Genomic DNA, 19,360 nt, shown 5'->3' on the forward strand with positions numbered 1-19,360 from the left:
ATTATCGTGTACTATGAATAGAAATATGGGATTAGATATTACAACACAACTCACACCTTTATACAAAAGTACATGGATTAACCAAGCCATCAACACACCCATTAATCCAGAATTACATTTTAACATGTCCATCAGGTATGAAAATTACATACACACGGTTCTTTTTTGTGACTTCGTAGTAATTTTTTGTCATAAAAAAAGTGTTGATACGATATACATGTAAACGATTTTTGTGTTTCAAATGGTTTTTAAAAAATAATGTAAAATAAGTTTTATAACGGATGATGCTTTCAATATAGTTAACTATTTCGGATAATAGGACTAGGCCGTTTTCGTTTATTCGGCAATTAAGTCATTATTTCAGGTATAATCCTGACAGACCTGCAGTTTATGATACATGTCTGTGGGGGCTTTGTCAAGGCTCGTCTGAAAACAATATAAAATCACCAGGTCCGTCTTAAATTCTTAAACGAACAACTAGGTCCAACCATGGCCAGCTGTCAAACCGCATAATCGAAAACGGCCCTAGATATCTCCGGATCAGTAATTAGTTTTCCAACGTGACGCTCTTCATTCTGTGGAGGTAGAATTATCACACTAGAGGAGAAAACAAACCCAAAAGGACACAAATAATTATATAATTCGGGCCAATTAATTCTGCAATCGAGGAGATATCTGACCACAAATAATGGTAAATATTGGCATAGACATGTAATACAACCCCGAACTTATCCTTGTTAATCATAAAGTCTCTTTCAGTGAAAATGATTCCATTTTTATGCACACCGATCGATTGACGAATTGATCGACTCGAGTCCATCATCAGCTGAGCCTGATCGTACACCTGTAAAATGAAAATGGGGGTGTAGAGGACGATAGTCCTTTACTCGGTTTTCAGTGGCGGACCAGGACACACAACCCTCCCAGCCCCACCCAATCACATGGCCAGTACGTATATATACACCGTCAAAACAAAAACGTGTGAACATACACAGGTTGGGGAAATCTGCCATAATCAGCTAATATGACTGGAGGCAAGGCCTTAAAGGGCACAGCTAGATCTTTCATTACCTATTGATTATACAGAAAAAATGTTAAAAAGTGTAATTTATGGAAATAACGGAGCCGAACTTTCTGTTTATTTTTTTATTCATATATTCACTCTATGTCCTTGTCCAAAAACCCTCATTTTAGAAGAGTGGTTAAGATGTCTCGACATATAACCACAAACCCTCCACCTCTGGGATGCAGGTTCGAATCCCATGTGGGGCAGTTACCAGGTACTAACCGCTGGCCGGTGGTTTTTCTCCGGGTACTCCGGCTTTCCTCCATCAACAAACCTGGCACATCCTTACATGACCTTGGCTGTTAATTATCTATTATGGCCTGGTTGAAAGGGCACTATTGCCTCATAGTATTGTCGAGGGATGGAATAGTGCCCGAGCCGAAGGCGAGGGACACTATCCCATCACGAGACAATACTATGAGGCAATAGTGCCCTTTCAACCAGGCCATAATGGGTTTAGTACATTACCCTCACACGAGACCCGTTCTAATGTCATCATATCAGAAGCACATCAAGCGACACTTCGCAACGTTATCTTCATTTCCACGCCACAATGTTACATTAAAAGTACAACATATGAATTATCGCAGAAATCTGTTTCTATCAAACGAGATTCAGCTTCATGAAGATTAAAAGTAGATCACTGAGTGAACTGTCTTCTGTAGAAAAGTTACATTTTTTGTTTCCCGCACACAACAGCCTGTCGGCTGTTTTAACTCATTTTAAGGAAATTGATATTGAGCAGTGAAAAGTACTGCAAGAAATAATTAGTACCTAAAAGTGTCTTAAGTTTAGTAGACTAGTAGCTATATAGAGTACAGTTTAGTTATAGAACAGAATATCAAGAAGAATTTTATAAGCAAGTGAATTACTGTTTATATTTTGTACATTCATTGTAATATGTAATATAAATTTATATATTAACTGTTACTAGTAATATAAATTTGCTATTGTATATACTGTTACTAATAGTAACTAGAAGGGTTTTGTAAATGTTCATGACACTATACATATATGTGTTTATATACTGTAGCTACATAAAAAATATTAATATTTTTTTATACAATAACTTGAGAAATAAGTTAATTAAAGATGCTCCACGCCAACAGATAATGAACGATATTAATTATTTGAACAATAATTGGTGTTTAATCGTGTATATATATGCCTAATTATGGTGGGACACAAAAAATAACATAAAATAATTTATTTTGCCTTAAGTGGTGCTTGGGCAATCATTATTTCATTCCATATATGAATATAGTGCCACTGAATTTTTTTTCGGGATGCAGTTAATTATTTTTCATATTTTTAACTTGAAGTAAAATTAGAAGCTCAAACTTTTCAATGGTGGTAATGGGGTAAAGTACGTAATTTTTGTAACTGAAAAAAATATCAAATCATCTGCTCCTGTTTTTGATAATGAAAAAATACCATTTGTCAGCAGTGGAGCATATCTTTAACTTAAATGTGTACTTTATGGGTACATACCGTATACATGTACCAGAGAAATAATAAAACATAAGATGGATTGTAGGACTAGTGCCTAGGGATAGCATTAGGTTAAGTTAAGGTCTTTAAAAGCAACCGATTATGTGTAATATTAAGTAGCTAATACTATAAGTATTGATGCCTTCATTCTATAGTTTTTGTATCTACATCTCTACCAGGTGATAATACATGTCCCCAGGGGGTCAGCTTAGTTCCCCAGAACAAGGGCCAGATGTGTATAGGGGTTTACACAATGTTACACATCGGTGAGATATCGGGGATATAAAATAATCATACTATTAATATATGTGGTAATCAATATGAGAGTGATAAGTGGATGAATTAAGGCCAACACAAAAGTAATATCAGGACAACTGTTTCCTGTCAGTGTAAAAAAATACATGTTACATGTATTTATGATATATAAATGTACATTTACATGTACATAATTACATGTAGTTTTTTTGTTCATACTGTCAACCAAATGATAAAACTTATCTTATTATTGATTCATTATTACTAATAGATTAGAAAAAAATCAACTATTATTATTCAGGAAAAAACTATATTATTGCGAATTACCGATTCAATTAAGGTCATAATTATATGTAATAATATTAAGTGCAATTTATGCTCATGTTTATATATTTTATTTTAGGTTTTTATTTTAATTGTTGCTATAGCCATATTTTCATTTAATTTTTCAATTATAACAATAAAATATTATCTGCATAAAATAAGCAGAACTTTCGGAAAAAGTTTAGGTCACTGAAATTTTTTTTATTTAAGTTATTTTCTCCAACACTATTCAAAATGTAATTTTGAGTTATTTTTGCAGGGATGATATTTTTGTAAAGCATTACATAAATCGCGAACAATTTGATCTGAAAAATTTTTTGGATTAGTTGAATCATATATCTACCAATAAGTGCCAGATCACAAAAACTTACAACCACAAATACAAATGGGCTGTTTTTAGTTGAAAGCACAAATCTTTGTCTTGTGTAAGAGGATATATAAAATTCTTCATAAATTCATTTGCAGATTAAAATAATTTGCAGCCATTTTATTTCAAGACAAGCAAAATATTTGAAATTATTACACTAAAACTTCACCTTACGACCACATTAAAATTACGACCACCCTACCATTTAGTACGGACCCTTGTTTTCAGTCCCTATATATGTTTTTTTCTAGTCTTGTTTTCAGTCCTGTATGTCTTTGTATTAGTACGGACCCTTGTTTTCAGTCCCTGATTTTTGTCTCTATAATGTCATTGTATTTGGTCTTTCAGTATTACGACCACACCCACTATTACCAGTCCCTCTGTACTATTACGGACCCACTTGTCCCATTTTATTTTTCAGTCTTGATTGGTTGGTTTCAGTATTACGACCACCCCACTATTACGGACACTTGTTTTCAGTGATTTTTTTTCTCTTTTTTGTATTACGACCACACCCCACTATTACCCCACCCTTGTTTTCAGTCACTGATTTTTCTCTGTATGTCTTTGTTAGCACATGGTCGTTACAGTTACGACCACCCTTGCTGTTCCATATTAAGACCAGTTTTCATAGTTACAACAACCACTAATTAACACTAATTGACCCCTAATTATATAAGCAGGTTTAAATTTGGGGCTGTTGGTGTACAGTGTTGGGGTGATCATATATACAGTGTATAATTCTATTGTATAAAAAAAAATATTGTGATAAGTCAAATGCTTTATTTAGGATTTATATTTATCCACTTGTAGAAAGAAACACAAAATTAGTTTCTTTGGCCTTTCTGATTATTAGATACTTACATATTATGTATTATTATTGATAATGTAGCTTACCCAAGGGTTATGCCTGGTTGCATGGTTATTATGTACGGGATCTACAGTGTATCTAGACCTCTGTACTTATGAAAAGGTGAACAGAATATTCCTGGTTTAAGGTGTTTACCGTAGCTAAAAATTCAGTCTGGGACATTGACCAGCTGTTGTGTGTGTTTTTGAGTTTTTGAGTGGAAGCTTAATTGGAAAAATGAAATACTCCAAGGTAATTTTAACAGAATATGTTTTATTTTTATTCATATTTGTCTGATAGTCTCTCATCATACTTAATTGAAATGAAGATAGAAAAAAAAGTGTGTTACAAATACAAATTAATTGACGACAGAGAAATTATTAAAAATTTTAACACATGGATGGAAATTACATTCAGATAAATATAATATATAGATAAAAATAACAGCATATACTATGTATATATACATATATGTATAATGCTCTGTCATATTTTCTAATTATGAGGTCTAGACTGCCTTATTTTTATATTTTTTAATATTTTTTTTCTCCTTTAGATAAAAGCCAGGTCAACACATTTGTAGAAAATTTAAACAGCGATACCTGGTATTCAAACGTAAAGTTTCACTTTCTATTTGTTGTTATTTTCAATGCATGTACCGGTTGTACATACATACATAGATTAGATATCATTGTTATCTTAATCTCCTGCAAGTTTATACTGATAAACGAACAGATCCGAGATTGAAAATGGATATTATCCAGAAAATGGTATGTACAATGTACCTGTAGGTAATAGCTAAATACATTAAGTACATTAATTTATTAAGAATGAAAATCACAATATACATGTCATAATACTTAATTATTTTCTAAGACTTTCGATAAAGTTATACTCTTTATGCGGATTAATATATTATGTTTTAGGATTAATATGTTATGTTTTTGTTCTTAAGTTTGATTTCATTTTTATCGGTCTTTATATAATTATGATAACATTGGTTTTACTTCATTCCATCATTTAATTGTATCATCCCTCTGAATTTATGTATGAAGTTAAGTAAAATACACATTTTAGTGTTTATTAGAGTCTGTGCCTAATACCGGTATATCAAAGGAGCATATATATCTCAAAGATGCTCCATCGTATGGGAGAGCATAAATGATACTCATCATTTGAACAATAATTGGTGTTTGATCATGTATACATATGTTTAGTTAACACAAAAAGAATTTAAAATAGTTTGTTTTATTTTTGGTGCAAGCACAATCAGTTATTCATTCCATGGGTATAGTGCTGTGGATATTTTTCGGGACACAATAAATTATTTTGAAATGAAATTAGAAGCTCAAACTTTTTAATTGTGATAATGGTGTAAGGTAATAAGTCACTTTGCTAACTAAAGAGAACTACTCATTTGTCTTCTGTTTTTGATAGAGAAAAAATTCCATTTGTCAGTGATGTGGCATCGTGAAACAATTAAGTGGCTCTAAATTTTGAAAGTGGAAAGTATTTAAAACAAGTTGGGTGGCAAAAGCTTTCAGTAATGCTTTAGACATACATCATTCTTTAAGCTTCCTGAACACTAAGATATCTGTAATAATTTCCATAACACACATCGTTTTGTGTCCTGACACCACATCCTAATTATCACAGTGTATTTGACTATCACTTTGCCGAGTGGCAAAACAGGAAAATAAAGTTTTATTGATACCATTCCATCTTTGCATATTACAGAGTTAGCTCCCTTGTGGGTAGGCATTCATTGTGACATCATTATTTTATGAACACAATTTCCGTCATTTTCTCCTAAAAGCATGATGTTACGCTGGCAAACACTTGATTTCACAATCAATACCTACCCGCAAGGGCAGATAACTTGGTAATATGCAAATATGGACTAGTTTCACACAGGGAATGTTGCATGAATGTGTGGTGTTATAACTTCATCTTAAACCATGAAAACTGTGATTTTAAAAATGTTATTTAAAAATTTAATTTTTTGTTTTGAAAAAAGCAGACATTACTACATTAGATTGGTTGATTGACCTGTAATTTCTCAAAATATTTCTTCTCAATTTCAGATTGAAGAATTAAGAAATCAGAAGCATGTCCATATACGAGACTGGGATTATGTGAAGAGGACCATAGAAAACATAGCAAAGGATGGCCCTGAAAAACTACAGGTAATATCACATTGTGTCTATTCTGTATTTGATTGTGCAGAGTTATCTGTCCTTGCAGGTAGGTAATTATTGTGACGTCATATTTTTGTGTTACATATTCAATACTTAAACTGTAAATGATGTATGTTTCACCGTCAAAATAATGACGCCATAATTCATTAAATTACTTGTAAGGGAGGTAACCCTGTAAATTCTGAATTAATATATATATCACACACAAAAGTTTTAATGCCGACACTAAGAATCAACTTTTACTTTTAGGTTGTAGCTGATTTTGATAGAACTCTCACCAAATACATGAGCAATGGAACAATTTGTGCCACCTGCCACAGTAAGTGTTGATGAGTATACCATGGTGTACGTTGATCTTATCAAATATATAAATTGTAAAGTGAAATATTTGTATTATTCAATCTGATTAAATAACAGATCCTTGTAACCACCCGTTCAATAGAGGATCTGACAACATCCCATAAGGGGTCATGTTCGGATGACCTTTATACCAACTCTACTTCAGATCAAATGCATTTTCTACACCTTTCTATATCAACTAAAAACACCATTCCGTCCCAGTATACAGATACAATTATATTTGTTGTGCTCTTTGGGCGAGATGACTACATACATGAAAATAATAATGTCTAACTTTTCAAACTATTTTGTCCCCTGAAATTCACTTTCAAGATTCTGCAGGCAGCAATTTGGTTGGCCATTTCCATAGGTCACCTAGACGTGACCCCTAATGGGATGTTGTCAGATCCTCTTATCAGACGTAGTGATAATAAGAATCTGTATTATTATCAGACTGTGTATTACTTGTCTTCTAATCATTAGATAACGGGCACAGTCAAACCTATAAATATATGTAAATACTGTATATATGTTAATCTGGTATAGTTCAGTCACTTTTTCTAGCTGACTGCATATACATGCCATAAATTATTGTCAGTAGTATCTTTAAATGTATTGCAGGAATAAAACTTCCCCTTATTGGAGGAATAAAACTTCCCCTTATTACCATACGAAACTATTACTAACTCTAGATCTGTTTGGTACATGTACAATGTAGTAAAATGTGCTTAGTTAGTTGCTGCAATGTAAACAAAAAGAAGAAAAATAAAGACATTTTAAAATTTGGCTTGTATTTTTGGAATCTATGTATCTGATAAAGGTTAACAATTTAATATGTAAAGTCATTTAAAATATGTTCAATGCATAACACATTCTGCCAAATTATGTGATCAATGAATTAGTTAATTTGAGAAAAATAAAGGTTTGTTTTGTCCTTTATTATTATTATTTTTTTTTCAGAAGTACTTGAAGAAGGTGACCACCTTCCTGAATTCTACAGAACTAAGGTAATTAGACAGTATTCCATTAGGGTTTATTTACTGGTGCCCTCAGAATTAACCATTTAGAACCTTTATAGTTATACAAATGAACTTTAATTTTACCACATTGGCCGTAATTAGGTTCCAGGGCGCTTAAAAAATGTAATGAAAGGGCGATTATTAGGGAACCAAAATATAATTTGCTAGGTGACAAAATCTGTATTTGAACTATTTCAGTAGGTATGTTTCCCCTTGTTTCAAATAAATAATCAATATTGAATGGAAACTGGTGGGCTCAAGGGGGCATTTTTAACGACTCTTTCTTTAGAAGTGTGGAGGGGTGCTTATAGGGGGAGGGGGCGATAATTACGGCGAATACGATATAGTAAATACAACATTATGTTTGCAGGCCACTGAGCTACGGGACACCTATTTTCCTTTAGAAATGAATCCAGAACTTCCTGTGAGTGAGAAGATCCCACTTATGATTGAGTGGTAGGTATATCAGCGACTGTGGATTACTTTACATGTGAACGAATTTCACTGTTAACCAACTTTCTTTTGCGTACGATTTTCTTTCACGATTTCACGATCCAGGTAAATTCGCAAAAGTTTATATCCTCAAATTAATATCTATATCTGCTATATTCAATTAGATAGAAGTTATCATTTAATTGTTAAATCCAGAATATTATAATCTTTGAAAACTTGTTTTGAAATTTAAATCCTGAAATTGCATAATTCAATCGCTGCAAAAGAAAGTTGGTTCACATTAAAAGTCAGGTACTTGTAGTTTTTGCTCCTGCTTAGCTCTCAGCATTAAGGGAGTGGGACGACTGGTTTGCCTGTTGTCAGTATAATGTGACTGGGTGGGGTTACTACCATAACACAAGCTTCGACTGGTCAGCTGTTTTTATTTCGGGCATTATTTTGTTGACATAATGTTCCAAAAGTGTCTTGTCCTGGTAAACCTTTAACATTGTTGGAGTAGTCACATATCAATGTAACATTGGAGTCATGTCCACCCTGTTTAGGGATGAATTTATTTATGTTCTATACATATATATATTTAATATCACAATAACTAGCCCGTCCAGCCATGTAATATGGCCATGTCATAAATATCGTAAGACATATTTGTAAAATCGCTATTAATACGTCACATATAGTTCTGAAGTCATAATCTATATATGATGTACATCACATGATTGTCTCATGTCAGTAGACTGAAACGTCACATCCGAGCTGGATTTCTATTGTTTTATATATTTATAAGACGTAATTTTAAGTTTTACTTGTATTTCTATTAATATAATTCTTGTGATAAATGTTTCATAATGTGATTTGAAATTTATCAAACAAGTTCAATAATTTGATTTGCCACGAGCCTTTATTCTATATCTATTTTGACATTCTAATTATTGAAAAAAGAGAGAACAAAACATAATGAAATTTCAATTTTTTCTGAAGGTGGACAAAAGCCCATGATCTACTGGCAACTTGTGGTATTACCAAACAGTCTATACGGAAAATGGTAGAATCCTCTACAGCCCAGCTGAGGTGAGTTTCAAAAATGTCCGACATCTTATACAATATTTAAGCCTTTGGGTTTTTGATGCTGTGAAACAGCAATCATAGGTACGCTAAGCAAGCCTGAGCACATCAAAACAACAATAATAATCCGCGATGAAAATTAAATGCTGTTTTGTTACTTTCACACCCTAATTGAAGGTATAAAATAATAAAAACACACACATATAATAATTGTCACAACGATAATCGATGTGTACAATTACGCAATCAGTGATGTTTTCCAATGTTTACTTAGAACTATTTCGTTTTGATCTTGGTTCAGATCTTGTGTATTCCCGAAAATCACACACAACGCCTTCTTAATTTATTCATCCGCAGTAGATTTTCTTTGTTTATCTATCTAGGTAAATGGTACAAAATTGATGCTATAATGATGATAAATTATGTTTGCTTTAATGATTTATACAAAAAATAAGATTTAAATGTGTTTGCAAAAGTCTTTTGTTTAGTTGACGTTGCGAACTATATCTTTAAATTACTACGTTCTCTTCCATCTAGAGATGTGAAATCTCGAGTTGCCTCACTTTAAACGTCATTGCTATTAGGCCTTTCATTGCAGGAATTAATTATTTGTAGCTACCTTTTAATTATTTTACTAAGATCAATTCAAACAAATACATATAGAAATTATACATGTGGTGTCAATTTCTAGTCAACATTAATTCCATTTGATGAAATTACTACGCTCTCTTCCATCTAGAGATGTGAAAGCTCGAGTTGCCTCCCTTTAAACCTCAATACTATATTATCGTAGTGAAAGTGCACTGCATAACACTTGCTGTTCTATTTGTTCAAGCCGTGTTTAAACAAAGATACACAACATATTTGCAACAATGTTCCATAACATCAAAGGCTTGTTGTAAAAGGTAACCAAATTATGACTTTTTATTTGACAAAAGTATCTGGCCATGATTTATAAGTCAAAAGTCGGCAAAGCAAAGTGGTACAAATGCAAGCAGCCATGTTAGTCTTTCTAACAAGGAAATCGCAATATATTTCTGTTGTTATTAAATGGATATTAATTAACTCATTTTCTTTTCTTTTAAAGAGAAATTGATGAAATTGACAATTTCAGTAATTAGTATGTGTACTAGTATATAGATTACTTACACGCATTAAACGAAAATGGCACTCGGATTTTTACCAGATTTATTGGGTTAATAAATCTACTTATTTCAGAAATAAGAAATTTTAATATATAAAATAGATTTCAGTCATTTCAGGAAAAAAAAACCTATTTAACTTGTGGTGGTTGAATCAACTTTGTTTAACTCAAAAATTCAACATTGTACATTATATAAGTACAATGTTCTACAACATGTTAACTAAATTTAATATAAATGATAAACCATTCTTTTTGAGTCTTTTATTCCTTTTTGAGTCCTTCAGTCACAGCATCTATGAGTGGCCTTGGCACTTTGATTATTAGTTTAATGTCCTATTAACAGCCAGGGTCATGTAAAGACGTGCCTGGTTTATTATTGGAGGAAAGGCGAAAGGAGAAAAACCGGCAGTCAGTACCTGGCAACTGCCCCACATGGGATTCGAACTCACAATCCAGAGGTGGAGGACTAGTGGTAATATGCCGAGACATCTTAACCACTTGGCCACCATGGCCCCACAATGTTATAAGGATTTGTTTTTGTATGTTCAGTAAAGGTTTTGAAACTAAAATCAAACATTTCTGATACAAGTGGTATTTATGCAGTCTATATAAATATTAGCAACTGTACAGTATAGTGGATCACACTTAACTGGTTACTTCTGATATGAGGAGTTTTCACAGGAAAACAAAACTGGTCAGATCTTCTACACATAATACATCATAATGTTCATTAACTCGCAGCTACTTAGTGACAACAGACAGTGCCCAATCAGTCACTTAGTACATACATTGTAATGTTTAATTAATTATATTATATACCATATTTAAATATTTCTGATAATTATGATTTTTTTCCAGAGATGGGTGTGTATGGCTGTTTGATCATTTACATGATCTAGATATCCCCATGTTGATTTTTTCTGCTGGTATTGGAGATGTGTTAGAGGAAGTGATCAGTGTCCATGCGACTCACCATAGCAACATGAAAGTGGTTTCAAATTACATGGCTTTTGATGAATGTGTAAGTTTTTCCTGAAAATCTTAATTGATGTACACACCATAGCAACATGGAAGTGCTATCAAATTACATGACATTTGATAAACATAGGTACCACTATTTCTGATTAATTTATGTAACACTATTTCTGATTGTGCTACTATTTCTGATCGGTTTATGTAACACTATTTCTGATTGTTTTAGGTAAAATTTGATTGGTTTATGTACTACTCTTTCTGATTGGTGTATGTGCCACTAATCCTGATTGTTTTTATGCATCACTATTTCTGATTTTTTTTTTTGTAACACTATATCTGATTGGTTTATGTGCTTCTAATTCTGATTGGTGTATGTGCCACTAATTCTAATTGTTTGTATGCATCACTATTTCTGATTGTTTTATTTTGTAACACTATATTTGATTGGTTTATGTGCTACTGATTCTGATCGGTTTAAATACCACTATTTCTGATTGGTTTATGAATCACTCTTCGGATTGGTTATTGTATCACTATTTCTTCTTTGTTTATGCATCACTATTTCTGATCGGTTTAAGTAACACTATTTCTGATTGGTTTATGTATCACTATTTCTGATTGGTTTATGTGCAACTATTTCTGTTTGGTCTAGGATCGTATGGTAGGATTTCAAGGGGACATGATTCATGTGTATAACAAGAATGAGAACGCCATCCATGACTCTGACTATTTCCCGAGTTTAGAGAAGCGATCTAATATTATGCTGCTTGGGGACGGCATTGGAGACCTACACATGGCTGATGGTGTGACCCATGTGTCAAACAAACTTACGATAGGATTTCTAAATGTTAAGGTGAGAAGGACTTATAATCTGAAATATATTTAGATGTAAAGGCAAGAAATTAAAGCTTCAATACTGATATCCTTGATACTCCAGGGGTTACTGTCACTGTTGTTTTATCCATCTCTGGACTATGTCGTAGCAAAACTTAAGCAGTTAAGAAGAAAAAAACTTCCGTTAAAAACAGAGTGACGCCCAACTTCAAATCCACACAATCAACCACAGTGTACCATTATTATTTTGATTGTACATCGAAGGACCTAACTACCTTCTTACACGTGATTGCTCACAGAGCCTTCAGTTTTGCTATGAAATATTCCAGGGGTGGATAAAATGACAGTGATAGTAACCCCTGATATATCAAAGATGTAATACTTTATGCTAAAAGTACATCTAGCTATTTGATGCATTGTGAAAAATCAATAAAATGCTGAATAGAACTATCATCATAATTCTTTTAAAGTTGTTACTTCTGATCTTGATGCTGTTCTTTCTTGTAGCATATTTTGAGGATACTATATCTAACTTTCTTTTTGTGGCTAATAAATTTTGCAATTTCCATTTCAAAACAAGTTCAGAAAGATTAACATTCACATAATATTATTCAAAAATTGAAATTCCCATCAATATAGATGGTGTTCTGAATAAATTGTGCGATAAAGGTTTGCAAATTTTCAAAGAAAATTGCACAAGGAAAATTGATTTACAGTATTATAAGAATTTGTTCTGGTACCCGTTATTCTAAATAGCGGAAAACATTCTGATTTTGTCACCAAGTGATTAATAAAATAGCTAGATCCTGGAGAGGCTGCAGATATATACATGTGAATAAATATTGCTTATAAAATACTCCCTAATATGTTTTGATTTACTAGATAGAGAAGATGATATAGAACCGTATATTATTGTGAGTCATAAATTTGACATTGTTATATAATTATGCTCATGTTTTGTTTTCAGATTGAGGAGAGTTTAGAACTATACACAAGTAAATATGACATTGTTATTTGTGCTGATGAAACCATGGACATTGTGAATTCGATCATAAAATTGGTGACGTCAACGTGAGTCGTCGACCCGGGAACACCAAAAAGAGTAGAGATCTTTACCATATGTGTGTCTGTTAATGTATCCATGATACCCCTGAAACCTTTCAAAATGTGAAACATGTTGCCAATCAACAAACATTCACCATATGTGTTTTGTCAAAATGTGAAACATTTTGCCGATCAGCAAACCTAATCTTGTTAATCAATGCAAGAGTAAATAAATGTGTGATGTCTGGTTTTATTCTAATGTCATTTTAGAACACAGGATAAAGAATATTGAAGAATTCAGATCTTAGAAGAACTTATCTAAGACTTAAAAAACAAAACTAAACCATAAAACAAAAATTTAAGTCTTAACAATATAAATGTATACTAACCGTTTAAAGTGACGTCAGTATTCTGGTTCTTTATCACATAGATAAGGAAGATCCCTTCATATCTGGAACATATCTCATCAATTTCTTTGTTAATTCCTATTTTTCCATTCTGATCTACAGGAGTTCTTTTCCTTCATTTCACGCTCCATTAGTTCTGACAAAGGGAGAAAACTCTCACTGGTAACCCCAAATGTGTTAATCTTGCCAAAACTTGTTAGAATAACGGCAGAATAGTTTATTTTTACAAGTTTCGTCAGAATTAGCATATGTGCTTTTTTATTCAGTGTTAACCCTAACTGTTAGATCAGAATGTATTTTTGTAGCCAATCCTCTTAAGATCTTGCATACTTAACGATGTCAAACTTTCAAAAGACTATGCAGTGTCCGATAGATTTGTTTGATATTTTAAAGATGCTCCACCGCTGACAAATGGTATTTTTTCACTTTTATAAACAGGAGCAGACGATTTTGTATTTTTCTTCAGTTTCAAAAGTTACTTACTTTAGACCATTACCACCATTGAAAAGTTTCAGCTTCTAATTTTACTTCAAGTTAAAGTTATAAAAAAAAATTAATTGCATCCTGAAAAAATTCCGTGCCACTATATCCTATATGGAATGAAATACTGATTGCCCATGCACCAAAGGCGAAGTAAATTATTTTATATTATTTTTTGTGTTAATCATACATATATATTCACGATTAAATACCAATTATTGTTCAAATGATGAATATCATTTATGCTTTGTCTGCGGTGGAGCATCTTTAAGCCTAATCATTTGCACTTGATTAATCTGTGATCTACATCAAAATGTGATATCAACCTTACTTTCTGTTGATCAATTATCTCTATTAATTACTGTTATTTGATTAATATACACTTTTACATGACTGTGGTCATTGTTTTCTAAGTATACATGAAGGATTTTATTGAATTGCATGTTGATTGGAATTCACAGATGTTTTCTGTAAAACCTATTTTTGTATTAAGATGGTTCTTTGATCTACACTTAGCGTTGCTATTTGTTAATGCTGTTTGCATTCTTTTTGTAAATTTAATGTATGCTATGTATATTGCTATATTTGCCATAAACACTGCCATATGTGTAAAATTACAATGTGTTTATAATGTGATTTAATTCAGTATTTCATAGAAAGAGTGAAAATGATAAAATGACCAAGCTATTTTTATCAATGCATCATCTCCAGATTATCAGTAGGATATTTTACTTGGTAAACAGACTTTGATTTTGTATTGTTAGATTATTTCTTGAAACCTTGGATTATTTTAGAGTGGTTTCCCTTGCCATATTTAAATGCTTTCATAGCAGGCATAGGAGTAGAATCCCTGTTGATGCACATAAAACTAAATGTTTGAAATATCCATAATGGTTGTTACTTTGTTAGGATTGCATAACGATATCTAAAAAATAATTGAATTCAATTTTTATGTAAAATTGGCAACTTATGTGTTGATCATAAATACACTATCATTTACCATTAAGAAATACTAAAAACTTTCATTGCAGTATTGATTTTTGAAAATATATATTATATACAAATGAGATTTTATGAAACAAGTCTAAGAATTAAATTAAATTTTATTTTTGTTAGCCTTAATGAACAAATTTCAAAACTTTAAGATGTATCGCATGAAATGTCATAAAATGAATACTTTTATTTGATCACATACATATGTAGGTTCACCATCTTCAAATCCTGAAATCTTGTCATGGTTTACTAAATTCAAGCCATAAAGTAACAATGAATTTCTAGCCAATGAAAAGCGTTCTAGATTATATTACATTAGCGACATCATTATGCAAAATTATTGCACAGGCAAAATCACGGGATACCAGGCAGATAATGTGATAAAAACATGTATATATGTATATGTACTACAGGGGTTAGGTTTAGGACAAGTGTTTATATGTACTACAAGGGTTAGGTTTAGGGCAAGTTTTTATATGCCCAGGCATATATAGTTATTAGATTCATCTACCCAGGTTAAGAGAAGTTACACAGCAAGTGGTTGTTTGATATGGAACTTATTTCACACTCCTTAGTTAATTTCTTTTAAAGTTACAAAAGACATTTTTTTTTTTACTTAGTTTGGTAATCTTGGAAGAGTGTATATGTATGTACTTGCATAGTATATCTTTAGTGTTTACTTGAGTATGCAAAGCTGTACAAATACTGCAGATTTAAATATTATTAGTTTGGATATATGGTCTATATGGGAGTGTGTAGAATGGGTTTGTTGTAAGTTTGTAAATGTGCAGGTATACATGTCCATTTAGGAGACATGCAGACATTGAATGATACTGATGCTACTTTTTGTGATTCACTTTTAATTAAAATTAAAGGGAGACAATTAAACACCTACAGTCTTTCTTTAATTTTATCCCCAAGACCAACTACTTACATATTATTAATATATATATTTTATGTATTTGTCTCATTTTGAAGAACTTTGGAAAAATTCGATTTTTGTCATTTCAAATTTGAAAAAGGGTTTTCATACAGGTCTCAAAACTAAAAAATTGAACTACGTATACAAAGTTTCCAATGTATCAATTTCATTCTTAATTATCTTGTTATATGAAATGCAAGGTTACATAATATGCCATATAAAATGGACGTTCATGCATGCTGTTCACACCATGTGTGTGAAGGAACCGTTTTGAATTGTAATCGTTTTGCAAATTTGAATTGAATGAATCAGTTATTTTAGTTGTTTCTGTTACATGTTAAACTTATAATTATTTTATTTGGCATAATATTTGATGGATCTTGTTTATTTGTTTCTGTTTCTCAAAATTCTACTTGTTAATTCTGCTGATTTTGATATTTTTTGTGTAAGATAAACAATATCATCTTAACAACCATATACACAAGATTTTGTTATCATTGAATTATCTCCCTTATTGAATTATCTCCCCTTTTTGTTATATACAATGTAGGTATTACACAAACTTTGCATTTCTAGTCAAATGAATGATTTTAGATAATATCATGAAATTTCTAATTCTATCTCACATTCTTCATGATATTTGAACCAAATTGAATTTCATTCCATAAAACTGCAAACATTTTCCAGTAATCTATTTACAAGAACCTTTATCAATGATCTGTTCTTCCATTGATATTGATATCATCTGGCTTTGAATGTGTCATCAATTTCTAATCTTAAATGGTACTTAATACCAGCCAATCCTTACTGGTCAGCTTCGCTTTTCTGTGAAATTTACTGAAAGATTATGGTGTATATCAGATGATGAAATGTCATGAAAAGACCTTCTTATGGTTGATATTCTATAATTTTATCTTACAATTTCTTGACAAAAATAAAACTAGGTTAAATATTCAACCAGTTTAAATCAGTTTATTTTTGTTATGCCAGGCAGCACGTTCACATGTAACTATAGTGGTTAGGATATTACCCTTCCAACAGTAGCAGATTCACTGTGTTTCGATTAATAAAGTATTACACTGTATTCGACACAATAAATGCCTTTGTCCCTATAAGCACCCCTCCCGCTTTTGAAACCAGATTTCACTCAAATTAAATGCAGACTGAATTTTGAGCACCAATCTGGTTTCTTTACATTTCATTTCTTTTCGAAATTGATATATGGCTAAATTTTGTGAGAGGATGGTCTAAATTGGTTCTATTCAACATCCCTAATCTTGTTCAAAATATTTAATTGTCATAGCGCTTATTGCGTTAAATACGGTATGTATACAGTAATGATTCTGTTTATCTTTTTATGATTTAAATGAAAGCAGTTTGTTGTATTTGCATATTACAGAGTTATCTGCCCTTATGGATATGTATTGATTGTTTCGTCAATCTTTTATGAGTGTAACGTCATATTTTTCAGGGAAAACAATGTCAGATTACAATAAATGCCTTTGTCCCTATAAGCACCCCTCCCGCTTTTGAAACCAGATTTCACTCAAATTAAATGCGGACTGAATTTTGAGCACCAATCTGGTTTCTTTACATTTCATTTCTTTTCGAAATTGATATATGGCTAAATTTTGTGAGAGGATGGTCTAAATTGGTTCTATTCAACATCCCTAATCTTGTTCAAAATATTTAATTGTCATAGCGCTTATTGCGTTAAATACGGTATGTATACAGTAATGATTCTGTTTATCTTTTTATGATTTAGATGAGAGCAGTTTGTTGTATTTGCATATTACAGAGTTATCTGCCCTTATGGATATGTATTGATTGTTTCGTCAATCTTTTATGAGTGTAACGTCATATTTTTCAGGGAAAACAATGTCAGATTTGCCCTGAAAATAATGACGTCACAATCACTACTTACCCGAAAGGGAGATAACTCTGTTATATGGACAGGCAGAGTACATGGACAAAATGCGTTTGAATGTGTTTTAAGTTCATGCTTATAGTATGTTTAAAGAGTATTCATATTGGGAATGTTTTATAGTTTGTATATAGGTGTGCCTATTTATTAAAATATTCCAAGGTCCCTAAATTCTTTTTGTTGTTGATAATGCATCCATTTAGGTCTTCATGATATGTTTTAATTGTGATTTGTCCTTCGTCTGTTCTGAAACTATTTAATATAAATAAATTGATAACGAACACAGTTATAGCAGTTACAATATAAAGTTATAGCTATAATGTATGACTATAAGGTGTTTGTAATATGTACAGTAGAACACGTTTATAACAACACGTTTACAACAAATCTACGGGTTATAGCGTACAGTAATTTTCAATCCTGTCAATGTTCCTATTCCATGTTTTCAATATGAGTATAGCGAACTATGCATATAACGAAGTTATTTCGTACGTCTCCAATGTATCGTTATAACCGTTCTTTCCTGTAATTTTATGGTCTCCAGAGGTTCGCAATAACCGTTCTTTATTGTAATTTTATGGTCTCCAGACGTCCGTTATAACCGTTCTTTATTGTAATTTTGTGGTCTCCAGAGGTTCGCAATAACCGTTCTTTACTGTAATTTTATGGTCTCCAGAGGTTCGTTATAACCGTTCTTAATTGTAATTTTGTGGTCTCCAGACGTTCGTTATAACCGTTCTTTACTGTAATTTTGTGGTCTCCAGAGGTTCGTTATAACCGTTCTTCACTGCAATTTCGTGGTCTCCAGAGGTTCGCAATAACCGTTCTTTATTGTAATTTTGTGGTCTCCAGATGTTCGTTATAACCGTTCTTTACTGTAATTTTGTTGTATCCAGAGGTCCGTTATAACCGTTCTTTATTGTAATTTTGTGGTCTCCAGACGTCCGTTATAACCGTTCTTTCCTGTAATTTTGTGGTCTCCAGATGTTCGTTATAATCGTTCTTTACTGTAATTTTGTTGTATCCAGAGGTCCGTTATAACCGTTCTTTATTGTAATTTTGTGGTCTCCAGACGTCCGTTATAACCGTTCTTTACTGTAATTTTGTGGTCTTCCACGGTTCGTTATAACCGTTCTTTACTGTAATTTTGTTGTATCCAGAGGTTCGTTATAACCGTTCTTCACTGCAATTTCGTGGTCTTCAGAGGTTCGTA

General features: G+C 32.1%; 1 protein-coding gene across 3 annotated transcripts; it reads left to right on the top strand.

Annotated features, from left to right (window-relative positions):
• Positions 1–540: 540 nt before the first annotated feature.
• Positions 541–18,312, top strand: LOC138310276 (7-methylguanosine phosphate-specific 5'-nucleotidase A-like). Of its 3 annotated transcripts, none has more exons than XM_069251409.1 (9): positions 541–691; positions 6,438–6,539; positions 6,801–6,870; positions 7,851–7,897; positions 8,280–8,365; positions 9,341–9,430; positions 11,427–11,589; positions 12,196–12,396; positions 13,345–18,312. In XM_069251409.1, the coding sequence occupies exons 1-9, from the start codon at positions 689–691 to the stop codon at positions 13,450–13,452; spliced, it is 870 nt and encodes a 289-aa protein (XP_069107510.1). In that variant the 5' UTR covers positions 541–688; the 3' UTR covers positions 13,453–18,312. The 3 variants fall into 3 exon arrangements, with proteins under 3 accessions (XP_069107510.1, XP_069107509.1, XP_069107508.1); XM_069251408.1 differs by lacking the exon at positions 541–691 and adding an exon at positions 4,576–4,605; XM_069251407.1 differs by lacking the exon at positions 541–691 and adding an exon at positions 5,010–5,123.
• The last annotated feature ends 1,048 nt before the right edge of the window (positions 18,313–19,360 follow it).

Source organism: Argopecten irradians, chromosome 16 (genome assembly GCF_041381155.1).
Source record: "Argopecten irradians isolate NY chromosome 16, Ai_NY, whole genome shotgun sequence".
Taxonomy (NCBI): Eukaryota; Metazoa; Mollusca; class Bivalvia; order Pectinida; family Pectinidae; genus Argopecten; species Argopecten irradians.